Source organism: Solanum verrucosum, unplaced genomic scaffold, assembly GCF_900185275.1.
Source record: "Solanum verrucosum unplaced genomic scaffold, falcon-dt-bn FXZP01000085.1, whole genome shotgun sequence".
NCBI lineage: Eukaryota > Viridiplantae > Streptophyta > Magnoliopsida > Solanales > Solanaceae > Solanum > Solanum verrucosum.
This window is the reverse complement of record NW_026019839.1, coordinates 2,737,207-2,760,696: the sequence shown is the minus strand read 5'-3', so window position 1 is coordinate 2,760,696 and position 23,490 is coordinate 2,737,207. Positions and strand designations below refer to the sequence as shown.

The following is a 23,490-nucleotide window of genomic DNA, read 5'->3' as shown; positions in this document are numbered from 1 at the left end:
TGCACGTATTTTCGTTTGAATTTTAGATAGTTAAGTTTATTAAACACATAAATATGTCATCTTCTATAATTAAACACATCAAACCCAAGTAAAAATATTTGAGATTTTACGACTTATTAAGACTAATGCATATAAGTTATAACTTAAGAAAATGCATATATGTGATTAACTATGTAATAAATGAATGAGAACATAATCATACAAGAAAAAAAGCAAAACATGTACTCAACTATAAAAGGAAAGAAAGGAAACAAAGCAAAGGGAGATTGATACTCTACCATACTACAAGCAAGAAGAAATTGTTATGCAATCTGCATTTAAAAGAAAGCATCTTCTTTTTCTCTCGATCGATCGTTTTCTAAAGCTGAAGCGAGCGACAGTAGCGTGAGGGGGTCCCTCTTTCCAACCCTTTTAACAACTAGTAGAAGTGTTTCTTTATTTAATTACTTTTAAAAAATTATTTTCACTACCAATGAGGAAGAAATGTTTTTTCCTTACTAAATCATAAGAGAACCTTTCAAATTCCTCTTTTCATCTTCCCTTTATTTCACGAGAAAAGACATAAAGTGACACCTGAAGTTGTCTCGAATTTTCAAAAAAACACATAAACTACGCAAGCGTCTTATTACCCCCCTAAACAATCTTGAACTGATATTATTACATCATTTTTTGTCCACCTGGCATGGTGAGTGTATGCACTCTCTTAAAGAGTGTGAATAAACTAAAAAAACGAATATAATTTTATTTTTACAAGAATTTTGCTATAAAATATATTTTCTTTGTTTTTCTTATTATTTTAACTTTTTCTCCTTATTATTTTTTTTCTTTTTCTTTCTTTCTTCTTCAAAAATTCATTGTCATCTTCATTGTAGCTTCTCACTTTCAATGTCACTTTTTACCACAACTCCACCTCCCTTTTCTACTACTATTAGTTTAACTCTCTTCAATTTTAAAATTATATCTAAAGATTTTATTACATTTCGAACAATTTGATAAACCCATTAGATTTCAAGATGATTAGTAGGTATTATTTAGATTTTTTAATCCAAATTTTAATTAAACTTTTTCAATTTTCGGAGAATTCTGATTCTTTCAAAATTATCATTTATAGTTTTGAAGTTATATGAAAATGAGATAAATTAATTGATAATACCTTCAAAAATTTGATTTTTCTTAAAAAAATAATTAGTGTTGTTATCAATAACACAAATTCTAGAAATAGTATAATTTTGAAAAGAAAGGAATTTGACCGAAGAAGAAGAAGAAAAATAAAATAAAAAATAGAGGGGATCAACTTGACATGGGGGTGAGGTGAGGTGAGGGTGGGAGGTGAAGCAGAAGAAAGAAAGAAAGAAAATGGAGGGAGGGGTAGCTTGAAAGTTGGGATGGAAGATGAAGTAAAATTTAAAATGAAATTAAAATAAGTCAAAAAGTAAGAGAGAGAAATAATATTAAAACTTAAAATGAAAAAAATATATATTTCAAATTAAATTAACAGATGTCACACAATAATTGGTGTATGATAACACTTGCCATTTAAAATCTGGAATTGATAGAAAAATGATGTAATAATATATTATCGAAATTGTTTAGGGGGTAATAGGACGTCCACATAGTTAATATGTCTTTTTGAAAATTTGAGACAACTTCAGATGTCACTTTATATCTTTTCTCTTATTTCCCATTAATTCTTACTATATACCCAACATAAACTCGAATACAAGATTTAAAAATTTATGCTTCGCTCTTTTATCTAGTAGCAAATATATAATCACTATAATTTACTAGTGAGCACAAAAGAAAAGGAGAGATTACTAAGAGTTATACAAGTAAATGTGATCATAGAAGAAATTTGGAACTACTCAAACTAGAATACACAACAAAATTTGTACTCTCAAATTCACTCAAAAGCTCTAAAGAAAACTCTTTGTAATTCAATAGGACTTATGGACTAATCTTGAATGTGTACTGAAAGAGGCTCACAATTTGAAGTATTTTATTCACTCTAAGGCTGCATAAATATAGCGGGACTTGAAATAACATTATTGATGATGTTAGATAAAGAGGGACATAATTAGGGATGTGTCTTGATCAGTGGCGGACCTAGAATTTTATTAAAGTGGGTTCAAGTTACAAATAACCATGGTGATAGTTAATAATAAGGATAATGCACAAGTATCTCTAGACTATGACCAAAATTTCAAAGACACACTTTAACTAAACTAAAGTCCTATTATCTCCATGAACTCATTTTTTTTTTTGTAATTTATACACCTTTTGGCTTACGTGGTACAATGCGTGACTCCACGTAGTTGAGACACATGAGAGATGTTTGGATGCCACGTAAGCCAAAAAGGTGTACAAAATTACAAAAAAATTGGGTTCAGAGTTAATAAGACCTTAGTTTATTAATGTCACGGCCCGAGCCTACACCCTGGACGTGACCGGCACTCGAGAACCATTGCTGCCCCCTAAGCGAGCCCTCATCCTGGCTGACTACAAGCGAAAGACCAACTCAAGCATACATAAGCATCAAATTGGAAGAAACATTTTAAAAAATTAGATTACTGAATCTCAAAACTTCGCTAAATATACTAAGTATGAAAGTTTAAATAAAACACCTGAAAACTGAAAGACTCTCAAAAATTGTCTTTCTATGAAGCCTCTATTGTATAAAGATGGGTGTCAGGACTAGACCCGCGACTCCTAAAAAATTGTTACTAATAACTCACAAAACTGGAGTCCTCCGGAAGCAAGGAAGTCTTACTCAAAAGCTGACGACCGGATGAAGTGATCACAATAGACTCTTGTTGAGGATCTTAAGATCCTATATCTATATCATTAAAAGATGCAGGTCGAATGACATTAGTACATTGAATGTACGAGTATGTACATAGGTGAATAACAAATAACTAAATGAAAGGACTGTAGTAGATATGGATATATACTCAATTGAATGTAAAGAACTAAAGAAGTGAAATCATTAAAACTTTACAAAATACTTACTCATCTCTGAACTCAACATATTAAGTGATATAATAAAAATACACTTTTAACTCAATTTGAGAGATTCTCTAACCGACAACCATCACTATGAGCTACGTGATGATACAACGTCTCGCCCACGCTGCCAGAACTGTCATATACCTTGTCGGGGTATAGAACACCTCAACTAAGTGGATCCACTAAGCTCTGCCTGAACACACTTAGGATTCATCTAAAAAGTATAATCTTGTACCCATGTTGGCATACATGGTTTATGAGGAATGTGAGTTGTCTTAACTCATCCTCATATCGGTGCTCAATACTACTCCTAATAATATATACTCATGCTCAATGTTTAAAAACATACTCTTCCTCTGGTTTGAGATAATTGCTCAAGCTATTCTCTTAAAAGAGGTAACTGGTCTTGAAATATCTTTGAACTCATAACTCATTTAGAAATCAAAATTTCTCTTTTATTAATGTAAAAACTAATGCTTTTGGGAACACTTAGCTCCCTTATACTCTTACTCAATTCATACTTGAAAACTCTTTCTCAAAAATATATCAAAATCATATTGTGATATGATCATTAATGACTCGGGAAATCATACTGCATAAACATTGATGGCATAACTAGATACCATACTACTTAAACATTGATGGCATACTCGATTGTCATACTAATAATGTTTTAGAAACTCTTTCTCAAAACTCATTTTTACTTTCTCAAAAACTCAGTTTAAAACTCAAGTGTTTGCTTTAAAAAGATTCTCAAGATTTATAACTCAATTCATAAGATTCATGCAGGATTATGGACATGAACGACTCAACTCACGGATAGCAATATGGAAACTCGGTACTCAAAATTCAACGATACTACTCATAAAAATATTCACTTCATAGGGTTCATGCTGAAATATAGACATGAACGAATCAACTCAAAAATCTTAATGCATAACATATATCAATTCAATAATTAGGAAATATAATTTCAAAAAGAAATAGGAACTCAAGAACTCAAAATCAACTTAACTCAAGAATACTCAAATCTAGGGATAGAATTCTAGATTACTCTTTTATTGATTTGAAAGTAGATGTAGGGCGTGAGGACGAACTAATCCAATACTATGATAGCCTTACATACCTGAAAGAACAAGGTTCTTGAAGAAGAACTTGATTAGAAGCCTTGAAACCCTAGCTTGAAGGGGAAAAATCAAGAAAACCTTTCTTGAGATTTCTTGAAGTAGTTTCTTGAAACTCTATGGCCAAGAATTAGGATTCTCATTAATGATTCACAATTCTATGAATAAAAATGAGTTGGAAAGAATGAAATTCTTGAAAAAAGAACTACCTTGAAGAAGAATCTTGAATGAAGTCTTTTACTTTGATTTATCCTTAGGGTTTTGCCTTAGGGTTTGAGAGAGAAGAGAATGATAAATTAAAAAATGAAATTTTGATTGTTTTGGGCCTTTAATTAGTCAAGAAAATTCTTTTAGGATTTTCTTAGAGGTAAAAAGATAAAAACGACATTTTTAATGTTTTTCCTTCGACTAATTCGTCACTGCATTGTCTCAGGTTACTAAAATGATCAATATTTTTTACTCAAAACTCATATTGTTGCGAAATTTCGTGGCGTTGGAAAGTAGATTCAAATATCTTTAATTTGATAGGTTATGGGCCACATAACTCTTTATATTTTAAGAGATATGGTCGTTTCAAGTTGATCCAAGAAAAATCTCATAGTGAAACTCAATTGGAAGGAAAGTTTCCAACTCAATTTTATGCTAGGGAATTTTAGTGACCTTAACATCTAAGAAAATTTAGAATCACTCGGTGAAATCTTATTCACAAATAAAGAATGACTCAAATCTTATCTTAAAAAATTTCGGAATGTTACAAATAAAGTGTGAATTTCGATCATAGTCTAGAGGGGTACTTATGTCTTACCCCTCAGTAATAATCATATCATTTTTTTATGATATCCTTAAAAAGTTATTTTGAGGTGATATTTCTAACAAAAAAATATACTCTATTAACGTTTTATCTACTTAGAAGAAAATTTTCTACATATTTTCGATTTAACAAGCTACTTATTACCCTTATATATAACACTAAAACTATAGCAATTTTGAAAGTCATAAATAAATAAATAAAATAATAGTAAAATAATAAATAAATAAAAATGCACTAACATAACTTTCGTGTATACCAAGTCAAAAGGAAAACAAATACACAATTTTGTGTATTACAAAAAAATTAAACTAAATACTACTCCCCCTTCCCATATTAGTTGATCATCTTACTAAAAATAGTTGTCTCATATTAGTTGTCCACCTTACTAAATCAAGAAAACATTAATCAAAATTTTCATATATTATCCATTAATTCTTTTTTAAAGTGTTCACATTTGTTTGTAAAATTCACAAGAAGTTTTTAAGGAGTGAATTAGTAAAATTATCTTCTTCTTTGTGATTTCTTAATATACGTGTAAAAAGGAAAATGATCAAATAATATGGATCGAAGTCACGGAGAGAATATTTAAAAACTAAACATATATCCTAAATTATTGACAATTTAAAACAATTTTAAATAATTCTCAAATACAAACATAAAAAGAAAACGTAACTAACAAATTTAGAATATTACTATTGTTATTTCATATGAACTAAAAGTCTAGAACTATAATAGTCTACATTTATTAGTTAATTTTAAAAAGGAAACAAAAAAGAACAAAAAGTTAAGGCTAAACTAACGTTCGAACTCATGTTCACGGGGTGAATCTGAACCCATACACCACTGATCCACACCTTTCCATTGTTTATAGACTAGGTTCCTTTTCTTTATATACACAACTTTACAAATAATGTATATATGTACAATACAAAAAATTTCGACGAGTCCGCCTCTGATCTTGATGTATATGAACACCAAAGATTAAGTGGTGTGACTCAAAGAATACTTATATTTGAGTGGACGTGAAAAAGAATCGACATGAACTTTGTTGTAAGATTACCACAAACCTTGAAAAAGTTTGAAGAATTTCTTGTACAAAATCAAATTAATTCATAAGTGGCTTCCTTTGGCACAAATCAGGCAAAAGGATTACAAGGACTAAAAGGTCTGTGACATGGAATTCATGAAGGGTGAGTGGATATTGCTAACAGTCTCACATAGTAAATGACCAAAATAGTCCTTAGTGCATGGGTAATGTTTTATTTTGGTCCTTAATATATTTCACTTAATTGAAATGATCCTTAATGTATAACAAAAATGTTCATTTCAGTCCTTAATCTAGTCCGTTTGATTGAAATGGTCCTAAATGTATAGAATTGTCAAAAAGGGTCAATCCAGCCCCACCTGGCCCAAGCCTCGTGGGCCGAGGAATTTGATGGGTTAGGGCGAGCTAGCCCTTCATTGGGAAGGGCCTGAAAATGCTCAACCCAACCCTTAAAGGGTTACGGGTTGGGGCGGGCTAACCCTTTCTTTTTTCTTTCTTTCTTTTTTTCTTTTCAAACTTAAAATTCTATGATATCAAGAAAATGAGAAGATTTTCAAATCAGATATGGTAAATAATAGTGTTGTTTCAATAACACTAGCAAAAAATCTATTGTGATTAGCAGGTATGTAGGATATTAGATATGCGAGATACATGTATCTGATGTGATGCATCCCAGATACGCGAGTGAGATGAGAGAGTAGAGAGATGAGAGGGAGGCGAGGGCGTGGGATTCATCATTGTATCCTAGATACATGCGAATTCATTTGGATACAGTGTATCTAGAACAAATTACTCCTAATTTTGAGTCCATATATCCCGAGATACATGTAGCTTGACACACCAAAATCTAGTAAGTTTCATATTATTACAACATAATGTGCATCTAAGTAATTATCTCATACACTAGTGAAATTTCTATAAGTTACTCTTAAATAAATAGTTTTGGTCCATGAGCCGATCCTAGCCCGACCCCGATCAAGCCTCAAGGGCAAAAGCTTATATGGGCCAAGTTTATAAGCCCTGATTTTAAATGAGCTTGAAAAATTCTATTCCAACCCTACCCCAATAACGGGTTGGGTTGGGTTGGCCCCATAGGCTAAGCCCATTTTTACGGCTCTATTAATGTATAACAAAAGATGTCTATTTTGACCCTTTACTTTAAACCTAACAGACTTATAAAAAAAAAGTGTTAAATTTAACTACTGACACTATGTGGCTAACAAAATTCACTATTATTATCTTCTTTGTTAGCTCCAATCGAAGAATTCCCTAATACCTAACACCATTTTCTCTTTCTCCTATGAAATTTATCATTTTCTCTTTCCTAAAATATTTTTAAGTTGACCTAATATCCATTTATGTTTCTAAACAAGAGAATTTTTTATTTTATTAGAGAAGGTAAAGACAAATAGATTTTGATGGAATTTTTCTTTGGAGCTAACAAAGATGGCAATGATAGTGGTTTTTCTTAGTAACATGAAATTCATAGTTAAATACTATAACACTTTTATTTTTGAATGATCAAAATAAACACCTTTTATTATACATTAAAAACTGTTTCAGTCAAGTAAAATATATTACAGGACCAAAATAAAACATACGTAAAGATATATATATATATATATATATATATATATATATATATATATATATATATATATTACCCTTATGTAGAAATGAGACTTAAAAAGGACCAACACTGCATTATTTCATTGTACTAAACGCAGTACTAATTGTACATTTTAGAAAGGACCAACACTGCATCTTTGTATTGTACTAATGGTAGTACTAATTGTACATCAATATAATAAATAAAGCCACTTTCTCTAGAACTTTCTTCCTATGTGTGAACAATTTCTAACCCTAATTTCTCGCCTCCTTCGTAAAGTCCGACTATTCTCTCTACTCTTCCTTCTACTTCTCATCTCTTCAATGGCGAATCCGTCTGCTCCTTGTTTTTTCCTATTTTTCTAGACACTTTAAAGCTGTCTCTCAAGCTTTCTTGAAGATCTCTGTTTGTTTCCGACGAACTGCGCAACTGCTTCTTCATGCTTTAAGTTTCTGTCCTCCTTGGTAAAGTCTCTGTATTCTGTCAACTCTTTCTTGTACTTCTGACCTCTTCAATGGCGAATCCATCTGCTAATTAGTGTTTTCTGTTTGTCTACAGAGTTAAAATCTGTCTGTGAAGCTTTCGTCAACATTTCTCTTTGTTTCGGAAGATCTGCGCAGGTATTTCTTCGTCGTTTAAGTGAAATTTACAGCTTTGCTCCATCATTTCCTCTTTCTCCTATTCCTAATTTGTATTTTGTTTTCCTCTTTCTCCGATTCCTAATTTCTCTTTTGTCGAGCATATTAAGCCATATTATACTCTATCTATGTATGTGTTGCAAACTTCTGCTCAATAATTGCATGCATTTGTCTGTTGCACTGTCGTCACCATCGAACCACCACAGTCCCTACTTGGTCATAACAATTTTACATTAAATTTGTCAATATGTCGTTAACACTGCTGATAATTGTTAAAGTATGTGTTAATTAAGGTACATTTATCTTCATAAATTCCACCTGCATATTTACAGATAAACTCGAGAGAGAGACGCATGTCAAAATAAAATGTTTGACAAATATTTGGGATATGTAGATACATTGTTTGTTGCAAAAATCTATTATAGAAGATGAAATTGTTACATCTTTTGTACTTACTGTGTGTCAATATTCCCTGTGCTTAACAGGATGGGAATGTATTACCTGCTCTACATTGTTCTTCTGATGTTACCCGCTTTGATTGCTTTCATCAATAGGTTAGACTATTTGGATGCAATATTTCTGCTGGTTCAATCACATTATACCCAGAATACCACCTCAATTTCCCTTGTTAAACATACTGTCATTTGTCAGATATGTTGTATCCCCGCATGTTCGGTATTCAGAGCTTGTATATGTCTTCGCTTTTTTCCCCCTAAATACTTGTCCAAACAAATTCCTTAGTAAAACCAAAGAAAATATTTCATGTAGTATAATTAATGAGTCTTTCCATTTGTCCCATATGTATTTGTAACTTATTTCATGTTGAATTTCCTGAAATTAAATATTCGTAAATACTTACTTTATTTCACAGGTAATTGGCTGCAACTCAACGCTACAAATACCAGTGATACAGAACAGCCTGCTGGCTTCGCAACAGCCTCTTCATTATCGCCACCTTAGAGGGATTGGTTCAAATGCTGACCCAAGCTATATATACAGGCTAGCCACTCCACCAGATTCACAGACATCGCAGGCGTGATCGCAGGTACCTTATATGTTTTGTCCCATCATCTATACACTTTTATACACCCAAGAGGTATTCTCTCATATTCTACTTCACCTGTAACAAAAACTTCTGCAATACACTCAGAATTCTTATCTTAACCATCTGTACTATTCACTGCAGTAGGAAACTCTCTCATAATGGTAGTAGGATGAATTTTTCCTACTTCATTTCTACTCCTAATTTAGTACTTCTCTTATTAATTTACTTACCGGTGTTTGCACATGACTTTTACTTCAACTCTTTTACTTATCGTTTGGCCTTACTTCACTTTTCCGGTTTTCAGGATACTCCAAATTGTCATTGGGTATTAAAAATCATTACATGTTCCACATATTTCATGTAATATATTTAATAGTTCGTTTCAGCTGTTCCATGTGTAAGTTCTTCCATGTGTAGTTGTAACTTCGTTCATGTTCAAATCCCTTAGATTGAATGCTCCTAAATACTAAATCCCTTTCATAGGAGATTCCCTGCAACTGGAAAATAAAAATACCACTCATACACAACAGCCTGCAGGGTTTGCAGGAGCCTCTTCATTATCACCAACTTACAGGGATTGCTTCAACTTCGCACACAAACTCTATATACATGCTAGCCACTCGACAACATTCACATACATCCCACACGTGATCGCAGGTATCTTATATGTCTTCGCCCATGATCTATACAATTTGATACAACCACCAGCTATTCTCTCATATTTTACTTTGCCTATAACAACAAATTTTCAAATATAGTCAGAATTGTTATCTCGCCCATTAGTTCTACTTTCAATGGGACATAACATAAGTGAATTTAAAGATATATTTGGAAATGTTAGCTTCTCTAAAACAACTAATGAGGCAAAAGAAATATATTTCGAAAGAAATATAATAGTCTCTGAAAAAGATATACATCTTCAAAGCAAATTAAATGTTGAACAAAAAAGGGCATATGACATAATTCTTGAAAGAGTATATTCCAATAAATCAGGAGCTTTTTTCATTGATGGTCCTGGTGGAACAGGAAAAACTTTCCTTTATCGAGCTTTGTTGGCCGCTATAAGAACAAAAGGATACATAGCTTTAGCAACTGCAAGTTCTGCTGTCGCAGCTTCAATACTTCCAGGAGGACGAATAGCTCATTCACGTTTCAAAATTCCTATTGACATCGATGAAAATTTCACTTGCAATATTAGTAAACAATGTTCATTATCGACTCTAATTCAAGATTCAAAGTTAATTGTTTGGGATGCAGTCTCAATGGCAAAAAAAAACACCATTGAAGCTCTTGATACACTTTTAAAAGATCTTATGAATACAAAAACACTTTTTGGTGGAAAAGTTGTAGTTTTTGGGGGAGATTTTAGACAAACACTTCCTGTTGTTCGTAATGGGAAAAAAGAAGATTTTATTGGTCAAAGTTTATTATACTCCCATATTTGGAATCATCTCGAAAAATTGTGCTTATCTGAAAACATGCGTGCAAAACAAGATCCAGCATTTTGTGCATTTTAATGAGAATTGGAAATGGACAAGAAAAAACTAACAACTACAACAAAATTGAAATTCCCAATAATTTTGTCATTCCCTTTACACATGAAATAGAATCTTTGAATCTTTTGTTTAATGTAACTTATCCTGATTTCCGTACATTCTATTCTAATCCATCCTTTATAACTTCCCGTATTATTTTGACAACAAAAAATGATTTTGTTCATGAAATAAATGACATGCTTATACATAGATTTCCCGATGATGCTACAGTCTATATAGCTATTGATGAAACAATAGAACCAAATGATCAATGCCAATTTGAAGATTTCTTGCACACCTTACATCCTGCTAATTTACCACCTTATAGATTAACTTTGAAAAAAAAATGTCCAGTTATATTATTAAGAAACTTAAATCCTACTGAAGGTTTATGCAATGGTACATGATTGACATGTCATGATTTTAAGTCACATGTTATCAGTGCTACTATTTCCAATGGTGATTTTAAAAATAAACACGTTTTTATTTCAAAGATACCATTACTGGCATCACAAGATGAAAAGCTACCAGTTCCCTTCAAAAGAACACAATTTCCAATAAGGTTATGTTTTGCTATGACTATAAACAAAGCTCAAGGTCAAACATTAGATTTTGTTGGAATCTATCTGCGCGAACCAGTTTTTTCGCATGGACAACTTTATGTTGCTTTATCTCGAGCAAATGTTCAGACAACATAAAAATATTAATACGCCCGCCTACAGCTGAGGATACAAATGATCATTCTACATATAATGTAGTTTATGACGAAATTATTCGAAAAGCATTCTCATGATACTTTTAAAAACAAGAAATGTAACAACTAACCACCCTCATGCTACACATTCTTAAATTTCAGCTTATTTTACTTTAGATGGTTTTTTTAAAGATAAGTAACAATTAATACTTGATATTACTTTGTTGTTAATTTCACCTCTATTTACATTTGATGATTTGAAGGTCTCACTAATTTCACAACTATACATTTCTCTGGGTTTTATGTATTTTTCTCATCAGTTTATTTTATCTATGTTCTAACTTCGTTTTGCCCTTGGTCCATTGTATTTTCCTGTAGGTTTTTTTTCATACTTCCAACAATCTGCTCACCATAGAAGTAACTGTGCAATTGAAGAACGATTTTGCTATTGGAGGAACACTACATTCAGTTTATCTATATCTAAACATTAAGCTTTAAAACACAACAATTGTTGATGAGGACAGGTACCCCCACATCGTCATTTCTTTTAATTCTTTCTCTTTTGTCTTTGTTCTTCTTCTTTTTTGTTCTTCATTGCATCTGCGAAAAACACCTGTGGACAAAAATTCAAAATCTTAAGACAGATTTTGAATCTGTAAAAACTTAGACAGATTTAGCAAAAATCCTTTTAATAAAAAACTCCATCGACACCACAAGCTTTACTATTCACTTCTACAACATCATCATCCTTCGCTTCCAAATCTACTAGCATTTTTTGGATCACTCAGACATCCACAGCACGATTTTTAGCAGCTTCTTCCTCCTGAAGTGATACTCTACTTTCCAACTCTTTTAACTTTTCCAAGCATCATTTCTGTTTTGCCTCAAATTTAGCTGTTCCATTTTTTTCCTCCTGATTTTTCCTCTACATATCCTTCAATCGATTCTCCATTGATTAAAGGATATGCAAAGGAAAAATCAACAACTAAAAAAGGAAGAAGCTGAAGTTGAGGCAAAACTAAACATGCATTAGGAAAAGTTCAAACAGTTTGAAAGTACAGTATTACTTTAGGAGAAAGAAGCTGCTAAAAATCGTGTTGTGCATGTCTCACTGATCCAAAAAATGCTACAACATTTGGAAGCCAAAGATAATGATATTGTAGAAGTGAATACTAAAGTTTCTACTGCCGATGCACATCTTCAACAAAAGCAATTGTCACCAGCTGCGCCTCCATTAGTTCATTCAACTGCAAATGCAAATGGAAATGCCAGTGGTAAATGAAGAGATGAAGGTATTATTATGCTTATATCTGTCTTGTTCACTTTTTTTTTTTATAGTTATGTACTCAATTTCTGTGTGATTTTCAATTAAGGAGTTACAATTATTAACTCATGATTTTTCTGCTATGCCTAAGCTTTACTTATCTATACATGCATGTTGCAAGTTTTGCTTGCCTTTGGACCTAAACCTAAACCTTTAGCCAAACAATTCCTGCATTACATTTTACGGTAAAAACAAAATGTTAATCCTATACTATTTTTCCTACCATACTAACCAGATGACACACTATTTCATATGTGTGTCTCTGTGTGTGTGTCTGTGTGTGTATATATATATATATAGAGAGAGAGAGGGAGAGTATATATATATATATATATATATATATATATATATATATATATATACATAGATAGATAGATAGATATATATTTTTCCCCTTATTTAGAAAGAACAATTAAACTAGAACTGTCTTATTCAAAATTCATGCTGTTTTAGTTGCCAATCAATTAATACCAAAAAACAGGCACAATCATGCTTCGCTTTAGACCTAAACCTAACTCTTAAGTATAGCTCTTGAACTGGGAATGTGGTAGACACTGATATGGTAATTGCATGCAGTCGAAGTGCTTTGTATTCCTTTGTTTTTCATTTCAAAGTCTACGATTAACATGGTCACATGACTGTAGTTGCAGGCAGTAGTAACACAGACTTCATTTCTACAAAAATGAATCTGCTTAATTCTCCTGATGTCCGGACATTGCATCCCATGCCTTTTGCTGGTGGTTCTGCTCAAATGAATACCAATGTTGAATTCCCTTAAATTGAATATTCCTAAATACTAAATCCCTTTCATAGGAGATTCCGTGCAACTGGAAGATAAAAATACCACTCATACACAACAGCCTGCAGGGTCTGCAGCAGCCTCTGCATTATCACCAGCTTACAGGGATTGCTTCAACTGTCGACGCAAACTCTATATACAACCTAGGCAGTCCACAACATTCACAGACATCCCACACGTGATCACATGTATCTTATATGTCTTCTCCCATGATCTATACAATTTCATACAAGCACAAGCTATTCTCTCATAGTTTACTTTGCCTGTAACAAAAAATTTTCAAATACAGTCAAAATTGTTATCTCACCCATTGGTAGTATTCACTCCAGTAGGAAAGTCTCTCATAATGCTACTAGCACCAATTTATAGTACTTTCTTTCTTCTGCTAATTTACTACTTCTCTTACTGATTTATTTTCCACTCTTTGCACATCACTTTTCATTCAAGTGTTTTAATTATCGTTTAAAGTTTGTCTGACTTTCTGTTTTTCCAAGATAGTCCAAATTCTTAATGACTATTCAAACTCATTAACTGCTAGGCCTAGCATTCTAGGGAAATACTTGCTTCTAAGCTTATCCTTACTTTGTTTCATTCGCTTATCATTTCTTCTTTCACAATTAAATATCTTTAAAATATAAAATCCAATTACATATTATACTTACATAACAGCAAAAAAAGTAAATCACAAAAAAAAGCAGTGCAGCTAGGGAGATTTCTTTGGTAATAATTTCGGTTACTTTCATTTTTGCAGTAGTTTTACTTCCGCTGCTTTGACCTGTTTCCAGGTTAACAATGAGGTACAACAAAGAATTGAACATGCAAATAAAGTGTTTGGTCAAAGTCTTCATCCTCGGTATCACTTCTATTTTGCCTTTTACGTTTCCACATCATTTAAACATTGCAACAACTCAAGGCTCTCTTCTATTCAGACCTATTTGTTACCTCAATTGCAGCTGCCACCTGTTATTTGTTTCTTCCTCTGCATCTCTGAATATGCAAAGCTTCTTTGGAGTTCATCGATCTTCCAAGCTAACAAAGGTATGCTAGCTGCCTTTAATCTGCTCATTTTCCTCACTTTCCTAGACAATAGTTGGATCTCTGTTTCCTCTCTTGTAGTTCTTATGAAATTAAATGACTTCTGAATTGTACACACTACAATCAATGACATAGACATATTACAAATTCATCAACTCAAAGCAATTGTTCTGATGAGAAAAATTTATAGCTTATTAGGAGTAAATTGCCTACTAAGTTCGTCTCCTTTTACATAACCAAATCTTATTGTATATTTAGTCATTCTCTTCTACTCTCTATATTCATTTCAATGGGAACAAAACGGCTCTTATCAAATGTAATTATACCTAAATGCGTTATATGATATAACGGTAATACCCTCTAAACAAATCAATGTATTATACTGTAGGAGTTCCCTGTACTAATGCGCAAATGTCAGTCAATTTTTTCGTTAGTTGCCTTAGTTAGTATTGATTTGCAGTATATATGTCGTGTCAAACTAGAGGAAAACTCCACTCTATGTCTTACTGCTTCTGGGATTTCTACATTGCTCATGTGCATAACAAATATGTACTGAATAGGTCAATCAAAGATAATTCAACAGGAAAGAACAACTTCTTCATTTAAAGAATAAAGTACAGTAGTTTAGCTGAAAGAAGGAGACAATCTTCTTTCTCCAGGTCCTCTACACTAAAGAGACAGTTAACTTTGGGAATTATCCAAAGATCCAACAACTTTACCCAATGTATTAACCACATATATGGTTGACCCTCAGACACGGCTGCTATTTGCGCTTTTACCACATATGTGCCTTTTAATATATGCTCTACTCTTGGTAGGCTGTCATTTGACCTTGTAGTTAATTACAATGGTCTTAAGAATGCAATCTTCATTTCAATCTTCGCTTTTCCATACTTTTAACTAATACACTGCATACTTGCTACAACTTATGTAGGATTTTCAAACTCACACTTCTTCAGCTGCCGAAATAGAGAATAAACTTCTGACTGACAAACGTAAGTTTCTGCATTTTCCTGCTCTATACTTTTTTAAGCTCTGTTACTGTTCTGCTGTATTCTTCAGTCTACATTGTACCATGTTATTCTGTGTTGACTGACCCTAATTGAACACGAAGATATTACCTTCAATAAAAGAACTTCGCTAAATACTTGCCCTCAGTTGTCTAACACTAAACGGAAAATCAATGCAATCCTGCCTGAATAAACAACTACTACCAAAAACAATGCCAAAAATCCTAAAAACCCTATTTCTTACCATAAAACACCAACTGAAAAAAGGGTAGCTCTTCTGGCACTATGCTAGCTAGAATACTCTGCTCAAACACATGGTCTTCCCCAAAATCTTGCTCCTCTGCACTTTACAAAGACTAACTCTGACCGTCAAAGTATAACTCCACCGCAATCTACTCTGTTCCTTCAGAATAAACCATCAGCTCCCTAATAATGTGAAATACACATTAATGAATTTCCCTTACTATAGGAGAAAACTACAAGGAGTATCATTGAACTTTCACATGTAGTAAAGGAAAAAGCAAAGGCAGTAGTAATCTTTGTGTGCTTGTCAACTTATTAGGCATTCACATGTATTTTACTTCTACAGAAATGCATTATCTACCTTTAGCCTAACAGTTCCTGCATTCAATTTTACAGTAGAAACAAAATGGTAATCATATACTATTTTTGCTACCATACTAACCAGATGAGACATGGTTTGTATACATAATTCTGCCCATAATCATATCACCTCAAATCATTCACATTTAAAGTCCATAATAATGTGAAATGCACGTTCTTTAATTTTCCTTACTATAGGAGAAAGCTAGAAGGACTATCATTCAACTTTTGAATATAGTAAAGCAAAAGGCAAAGACACTGAAAATATTCTTTACTCAAAGGTATATAATATCTAATCTTACATTCAGTTTTTGCACAGTGTCATATTATATATTTGAAGTTTTTACTTTGCTTATAATTTAAGACTATAGAACACACGTTCATTGTAAACACTAGCTTTCTCTACTCTTCTGTATTTCATATGTCATCAGTTAAAAGAGAGAGTTCATATATATATTTAAAGAACACAGTCAATTAGACCATACATTATCTTATTTTCATTGCAGCTTTTAACTTCTTCTTCTTCCTAATTTTGACAAAATAAACATATATATATCCTAAACCACATACTTTGTCTTCCATTTACTTCATCCGTTTTCAATTTGGAGCAAAGATAAATGTGCTCACTGAACTTCTTACCATGAAGATAATAACAAGCTATAGCAGCATCAGCAAACTACTGCAACAATGACATTGTACACACTGTTTCGATCAACTGCCACCTCATCGCTAATGTAAATCTTGAAGTACCAATACTACAGCAGGTACCACAATTTTCTATTTTTTTTCAAATTCCCTTTCACGCTTTATTTCTTGTAAACATTTCTGAATTAATATTACAAACTTTCTTCCAACTAAATAAGCACTGCATAAGACATATACATATTTAATAAAGCAAATTCACTAATGTAAATACTCAGTGAACTTATACTTTCAGGAATTTGTAAATGTTTTTAGATCCATTGCTGAACATATATTGCAAATGAAGAATCTAAATTACATTTTTTTTTTACAAATACAGCAGCACTGACCTCTGTGTTTTGCTCAACTTATTAGGCATTCAAATGTATTTGAATTTTAGGGAAATGTATTATCTACCTTTAGCCTAACAGTTCGTACATTACATTTTACAGTCAAAAGAAAATGCTAATCCTATACTATTTTTCCTACCATACTAACCAGACGACACACCATTTCATATGTGTGTGTGTGTCTGTGTGTATATATATATATATATAGATAGATACATAGATAGATAAATATTTTTTTCCCTTCTTTAGAAACAACAATTAAACTACAACTGTCTTCTTCAAAATTCATGTTGTTTTAGTTGCCAATCAAATAATGCGAAAAAACACGCAAAATCATGCTTCACTTTAGACCTAAAGCTAACTCTTAAGTATTTCTATCGAACTAGGAATGTGGTAGACACTGATATGGTAATTGCACGCAGTGGATGTGGTTTGTATTCCTTTGTTTTTCATTTCAAACTCTACGATTAACATGGTCACATCACTGTAGCTGCAGGCAGTAGTAACACAGACTTCATTCCTACAAAAATGAATCTGCTTAATTCTCCTGATGTCCGAACATTGCATCCCATGGCTTCTGTTGGTGGTTCTGCTCAAATGAATACCAATGTTTCCAACATAGAAAATAAAAGACAACATTCAGAGCAAGCAGGTACAGATGATTTCTGACACTTATTCTTAGATTTCTGTTCTTATTTATGGCATTCAACTCGTAGCTCAACTTGTTTCTCTTTGACAAGTGAAAAAATTGGCTACTAAGTTCATGTCCTTTTACATAAGCAAATCTTACTGTATATTTAGTCATTCTCTTCTACTATCTATATTCATTTCAGTGGGAACAAAAGAGCTCTTATCAAATGTAATTATACCTAAATGGGTTGTATGATATACAGGTAATGCCTTCTAAACAAATCAATGTAATATACTGTAGGAGTTCCCTGTACTAATGTGCAAATGTCACTCAATTTTTTCGTTAGTTGCCTTAGTTAGTATTGATTTGCAGTATATATGTCATGTCAAACTAGAGGAAAACTCCACTCTATGTCTTACTCCTTCTGCAATTTCTACATTGCTGATGTCCACAACAAATATGTACTAATAGGTCAGTGAAAGATAACTCAACAGGAAACAACAACTTCTTCATTTGCAGAATAAACTACAGTAGTTTAGCTAAAAGAACAACACGCTCTTCTTTCTCCAAGTCCTCTACACTAAAGAGACAGTTAACTTTGGAAATTATCCGAAGATTCAACAACTTTAGCCAATGTATTAACCACATATATGCTTCACCCTCACACACTGTTGCTATTTGCGCCTTTACCACATATCTGCCTTTTGATATATACTCTACTGTTGCTAGGCTGTCATTTGACGTTGTAGTTAATTAGAGTGCTCTGAAGAATGCAATCTTCATTTGAATCTTCGTTTTTGCATAGTTTTAGCTAATACACTGCATACTTGCTACAGCTTCTGTAGGATTTTCTAACTCACACTTCTTCAACTGGTGAAATAAAGAACAAACTTCTGACTGACAAACGTAAGTTTCTGCATTTTCCTGCTTTTTTTTTTTTTACCTCTGTTACTGTTCTGCTGTATTGTTCAGTCTACATTGTACTATGTTATTCTGTCTTCACTCACCCTAATTGAACACCAAGATATTACCTTCAATAAAAGAACTTTGCTAAATACTTGTCCTCAGTTGTCTACCACTAAAGTCCCCGTAATCATATAGGCTCAAATCATTCACATTTAAAGTCCCTAATAATGTGAAATACACATTAATGAATTTCCCTTACTTTAGGAGAAAGCTAGAAGGAATAGCATTCAACTTTTGCATGTAGTCAAAGAAAAAGCAAACGCAGTAGTAATCTCTGTGTGCTTGTCAACTTATTAGGCATTCAAATGTATTTTACTTTTACGAAAATGCATTATCTACCTTAAGCCTAACAGTTCCTACATTCAATTTTACAGTAGAAACAAAATGCTAATCATATACTATTTTTGCTACAATACTAACCAGATGACACATCGTTTCATGTGTGTGTGACAGTGTCTCTCTCTCTCCATATATATATATAGATATATATATATATATATATAGATAGATAAATAATTTTTTTCGTTATTTTTAGAAAGAACCATTAAACTACAACTGTCTTCTTCAAAATTCATGCAACTTTGGTTGCCAATGAAATAATGCCAAAAAAAAAAATCATTACATTAGGTAGTCAAAGGTAATGATTTTGTCTCTTTTTGGACTACCAAATGTACTGATTTTCTGTCTTTTTTGGCACCATTTCATTGACAACCAAAACCCCATGAATTTCTAACAAGACACATGTAATTTTTTTGTCCTTTATAATTTCTATATTTCTAAAAAAAAAATTAAATAACAAATTGGATAAGGATAAGGTAATACATATTTATATATATATATATATATATATATATATATATATATATATACAATAATATATAATATTACCCTTATGTATATATATTACTCATACAACATAAATTTACTAGCCTTTCACTCAAGATAAATTTTTGCTCCCTTTCTCAGGTATTATTTCTTCCCTTTTCATCTTTTCCCTCTTCCCATTTTCTTTTTTTCTTGCAGATTCTGCTTCTGACCAAAACACAAAATAAAAATTGATACAAATTACAGTTATTAGCTACATTCAATCTTTCATAGATATACCATAGGTCCAACAGTTTGCTTTTAGCTTCATGCCCAACATGATCAAAATATCTGCAGCATAGCTGTTTTCTTTTATCTTTTTTTTTGGTTTCTTTTTATTGAAATTTTAAATTGTCACATGAAAATTGAGTTTCTATGAAAAATAGGAAACATTTTTCGTAAGACTTAATGCTGCCTTTGGATATAAATGTGACAGATTAGGTCTCTTCTACAAACTGTATCTTCGATGATACTAAGTCATACATAAGCCATCACATACTCGATTCAGTAAAGTTTTTCATATTGTCCAATATTTTCTGTCGCTGTAACAGATCTTCTGTGAAAAAAGATTTGTCCAATTGTACTTTGCACATTAATAATGCCTGCCAAATGATTTTATGTCTTCATTGAGCTCCACTAAACAACCCTAACAGATTTACACATCACTCTACTTCTACTATGACAACACTGTTGTTTTCTTTTTCATTTGTTCTTCACTTTGTTTTTTTTTGGAACATACAAAGTTTATTATGTTTCCGCTGTTTATATCTCATGCCACCCAATAGTAAGAGGTACAACTCTTAAGTAGTATACTTTGTTTTGTCATTTTGGCTGTAGGTGCTTTCTTTGTATCTAATTATCAATCTCCTACTTTCACATTCTACAATTGTACAGCTGTACCTCATCATTGACAAAAAACTAATAACACATAAATGGTTAGCAGATCAACATAGCAACAAACGTAAATAGTATGATACATCCTATGTCATCCTTTATGAGTTTGTACTTTAGCTTCAGTGTTTGTCCTAACTTGCTGTTATAAGAGTTTGTTAGTGCTTTGTTACTACATCAAAAGCTCATTTATGCAGCCACAAGGTCCATTTTACTCCATACTGCTGCTTTCATTTAACTAATTTTTTCCTAATTTAATCAGCCCTCTTCATAAACACACAACAACGCAACTACTTTGAATTAATATTCATGTTATCCCGCATATACTGCTATTTGGTTACCTATATTTCCTACAACCATGGTACTAAGACTGAACATCGACCAAATAGAACCAGCAACACGAGATTGGATTTGCAAAGTTCAAATTGTCGAAATAGGACGCCCCCGAGAAAGCCTTGACAAGAAATATACATTCCAAAATTTAATTTTGGAAGATGAACAGGTCACCTCATTAGTATATTTTATGTTATAGCTATTGCTCTTTTCCTCTCAACTTAGTTAATGTCAACTTTCTATAACTCTTACTTTCATGAATGCCAAATTAGGGCCGTCATGTACACTGATGAAATCGAGCAGTATGCAGCTACACTTAAACTCTTCAATACATACCTCATCTCTACTGCAAGAGTGAAAGTCTCACCAACCTCATACGGCAAACCAATACATCAATTTTACTGAATTCTTGACAAAGAAACAGTAATTGAACAAATCAAACCATCTAATGAAGTTGAAAAGCCGCTTCCACCGCCAACCAAACTGAATATCACCAGCTTTGACCGCATTCCTCATCTGATGGTTGATTCTGCTGCTGAAATAGGTACATCAATCGTCCTAGCTGTTATCAGACTGAAATACACATCTTCACTACTGCACAACACTTGCAACATTTCATTATGTGTTATATACGCAGATGTACTGGCAGTCGTTCTTCGTTATGGTCCTCAAAAAAACGCCGGTCGCAGTCATCATAGGTTTCAAGAAATTACCCTTTGTGACAATCAGTAAGTATAACATTTGACATTCTGCTTTCCCATTTTCTGCAAAATTTTTGAATAAGTAACCACTTTTTGCACTTCTCTACTCACATCATCAATTATTATCTAGGCATTATCATACTCCTTACTCTTTTGTCCTTATGTTCTGCACTCTCAGGCAAAATCAGTTCCTCTTCACTTTATGAGAGGATTTCGGAGAAATAGAAGGACACGAAATTTCCTCAAAAATGGCAACAGAGACAGATCTACTTGTAATCCTTGGAAGAAGTATATGAATCTCTACTTATCAAGGTACGTATGCGCTCAACTTCTTACCAACATAATTTTATATTATAACAAAACAATATACGAGTTATGTGTTGTACAGGGCTGTCACTGCAGACTAGGTACAATTCCACAGTACGGGTGAATCTAAATTACCCCCAGGCAGTTGCACTCCTCAACTGGTACTCACATTTCATATTTATTCTTTACCTTTACTTCGCATGTAAAGAGCCTACTAAACATATTATTTGCTCTAACAATAGGGCAAAAGAAAACAAAACATTGTTGTTAACTTCTCCATCAGATACAACCTCAACAAGCTCATCTATTGCTCCCATGATAGTCACCCCTTATGGCCAACAACTTATCTCTATTGCAGAAATCTCATCAACACCTTCCGTAAGTCATACTTGAAGCTGCTGATTTGACAGTATCCTTATTCATTTTCTCATTCTATAGCTTTGCCTAAATACTCAAAACTTCCCACAGATGGGAGTGTTCTATGTTCAAGCAGAGATGGCCATATTAGATGAGTTCCAAGACTTCTGTGTGCTTGAATGCTCAGGATGCAAACAGAAGAAGCGAACAAAGGATAGAAAGGATTTTGAATGTCCAAAATGCAATCGGAAAACATCCTTAGTGCCTCGGTACTATACTTTTGTGACTTCTAAGTTACACTTTCTACAAAATATAGCGTATATTATACACATATTTCAAACTTCTCCTCATTTCAGCTGTAGCTTCCAAATTGATCTTATTGACGATACTGCTACAACCACAACATCTATCTCTGCTGAATTAGGAGAAAAATTACTGTCCATGACAGCAGAAGACATATTTGACATAACTTGCACTAAGGTTATCTCTTATTCCCACTACCTACTTGTACACTCTTATTGTCATAATACCATATATCTTCAGCACAAACACTTGACCACATATGCTTTGTTCTAAACTATTTGTTCTAACTTGTTACATTTATAGCGACAATCATTGTCTCTTAATCATGTCCATGAGATGCTGTCAAGCAAAGTATTCGAAATTCAGCTAAGGAAGTCATCTTGGAGCAGCTCAAATACCACGACTACAACTTTGTCCATTCTTTCCTACATGGAAAAACAACATACTACAGAGAGCGCTACTGATAGGACTTTTAAAAAGATAAAGCCTTTGGAAATAAGTGAGGTAGAAGTGATGGCAACAACTGCTGCATCTGGTCCTTCAAATGCACTGGGAAAATTTGAATCACCCACACCAACCAAAAAGGTGTAACAGGTCAGTCTACGTCTCACTTTCACCCCAAACTATACCTCAAAATGATTATGACTTCCACATATTTACCTTTACTCCAACAATTGCTGCTAAAAATATGTACTTTTAGCTGTAGTTTACTTTCTTTCATACACGTATCCACATAGTTCCTGTAAAACATTGTAAGTGTCATACTTATGTTATACTACTGCTTTTGCACTTGCTCTTGTCTGCTTTCAAATTTCACAATTTGGTTTTCTTT

The 23,490-nt window shown here is 32.8% G+C and overlaps 3 protein-coding genes and 1 pseudogene across 5 annotated transcripts in view; 2 read left to right on the top strand and 2 right to left on the bottom strand.

The window, feature by feature from the left end:
• The window catches only part of LOC125815441 (uncharacterized), a 426,658-nt gene that overhangs the window by 41,002 nt on the left and 362,166 nt on the right, over positions 1-23,490 (bottom strand). The gene's annotated exons all lie outside the window — the stretch shown is intronic.
• Positions 1-23,490, bottom strand: part of LOC125815227 (glyceraldehyde-3-phosphate dehydrogenase, cytosolic) — a 613,914-nt gene that overhangs the window by 448,110 nt on the left and 142,314 nt on the right. The window contains exon 1 of one of the 3 annotated variants that reach the window (XM_049494680.1): positions 2,597-2,601. The exons of the other annotated variants lie outside the window; for them this stretch is intronic. The gene's annotated coding sequence lies outside the window, so the exon portion shown is untranslated. Of the gene's footprint in view, positions 1-2,596; positions 2,602-23,490 lie in introns of those variants that run through there. 3 annotated transcript variants of the gene reach the window in all.
• LOC125814491 (ATP-dependent DNA helicase pfh1-like) lies at positions 10,070-10,792 on the top strand. Its single transcript, XM_049493946.1, has one exon. It carries the CDS (start codon positions 10,070-10,072, stop codon positions 10,790-10,792), a length of 723 nt encoding a protein of 240 aa, XP_049349903.1.
• Positions 21,017-23,249, top strand: LOC125815096 (uncharacterized; annotated as a pseudogene).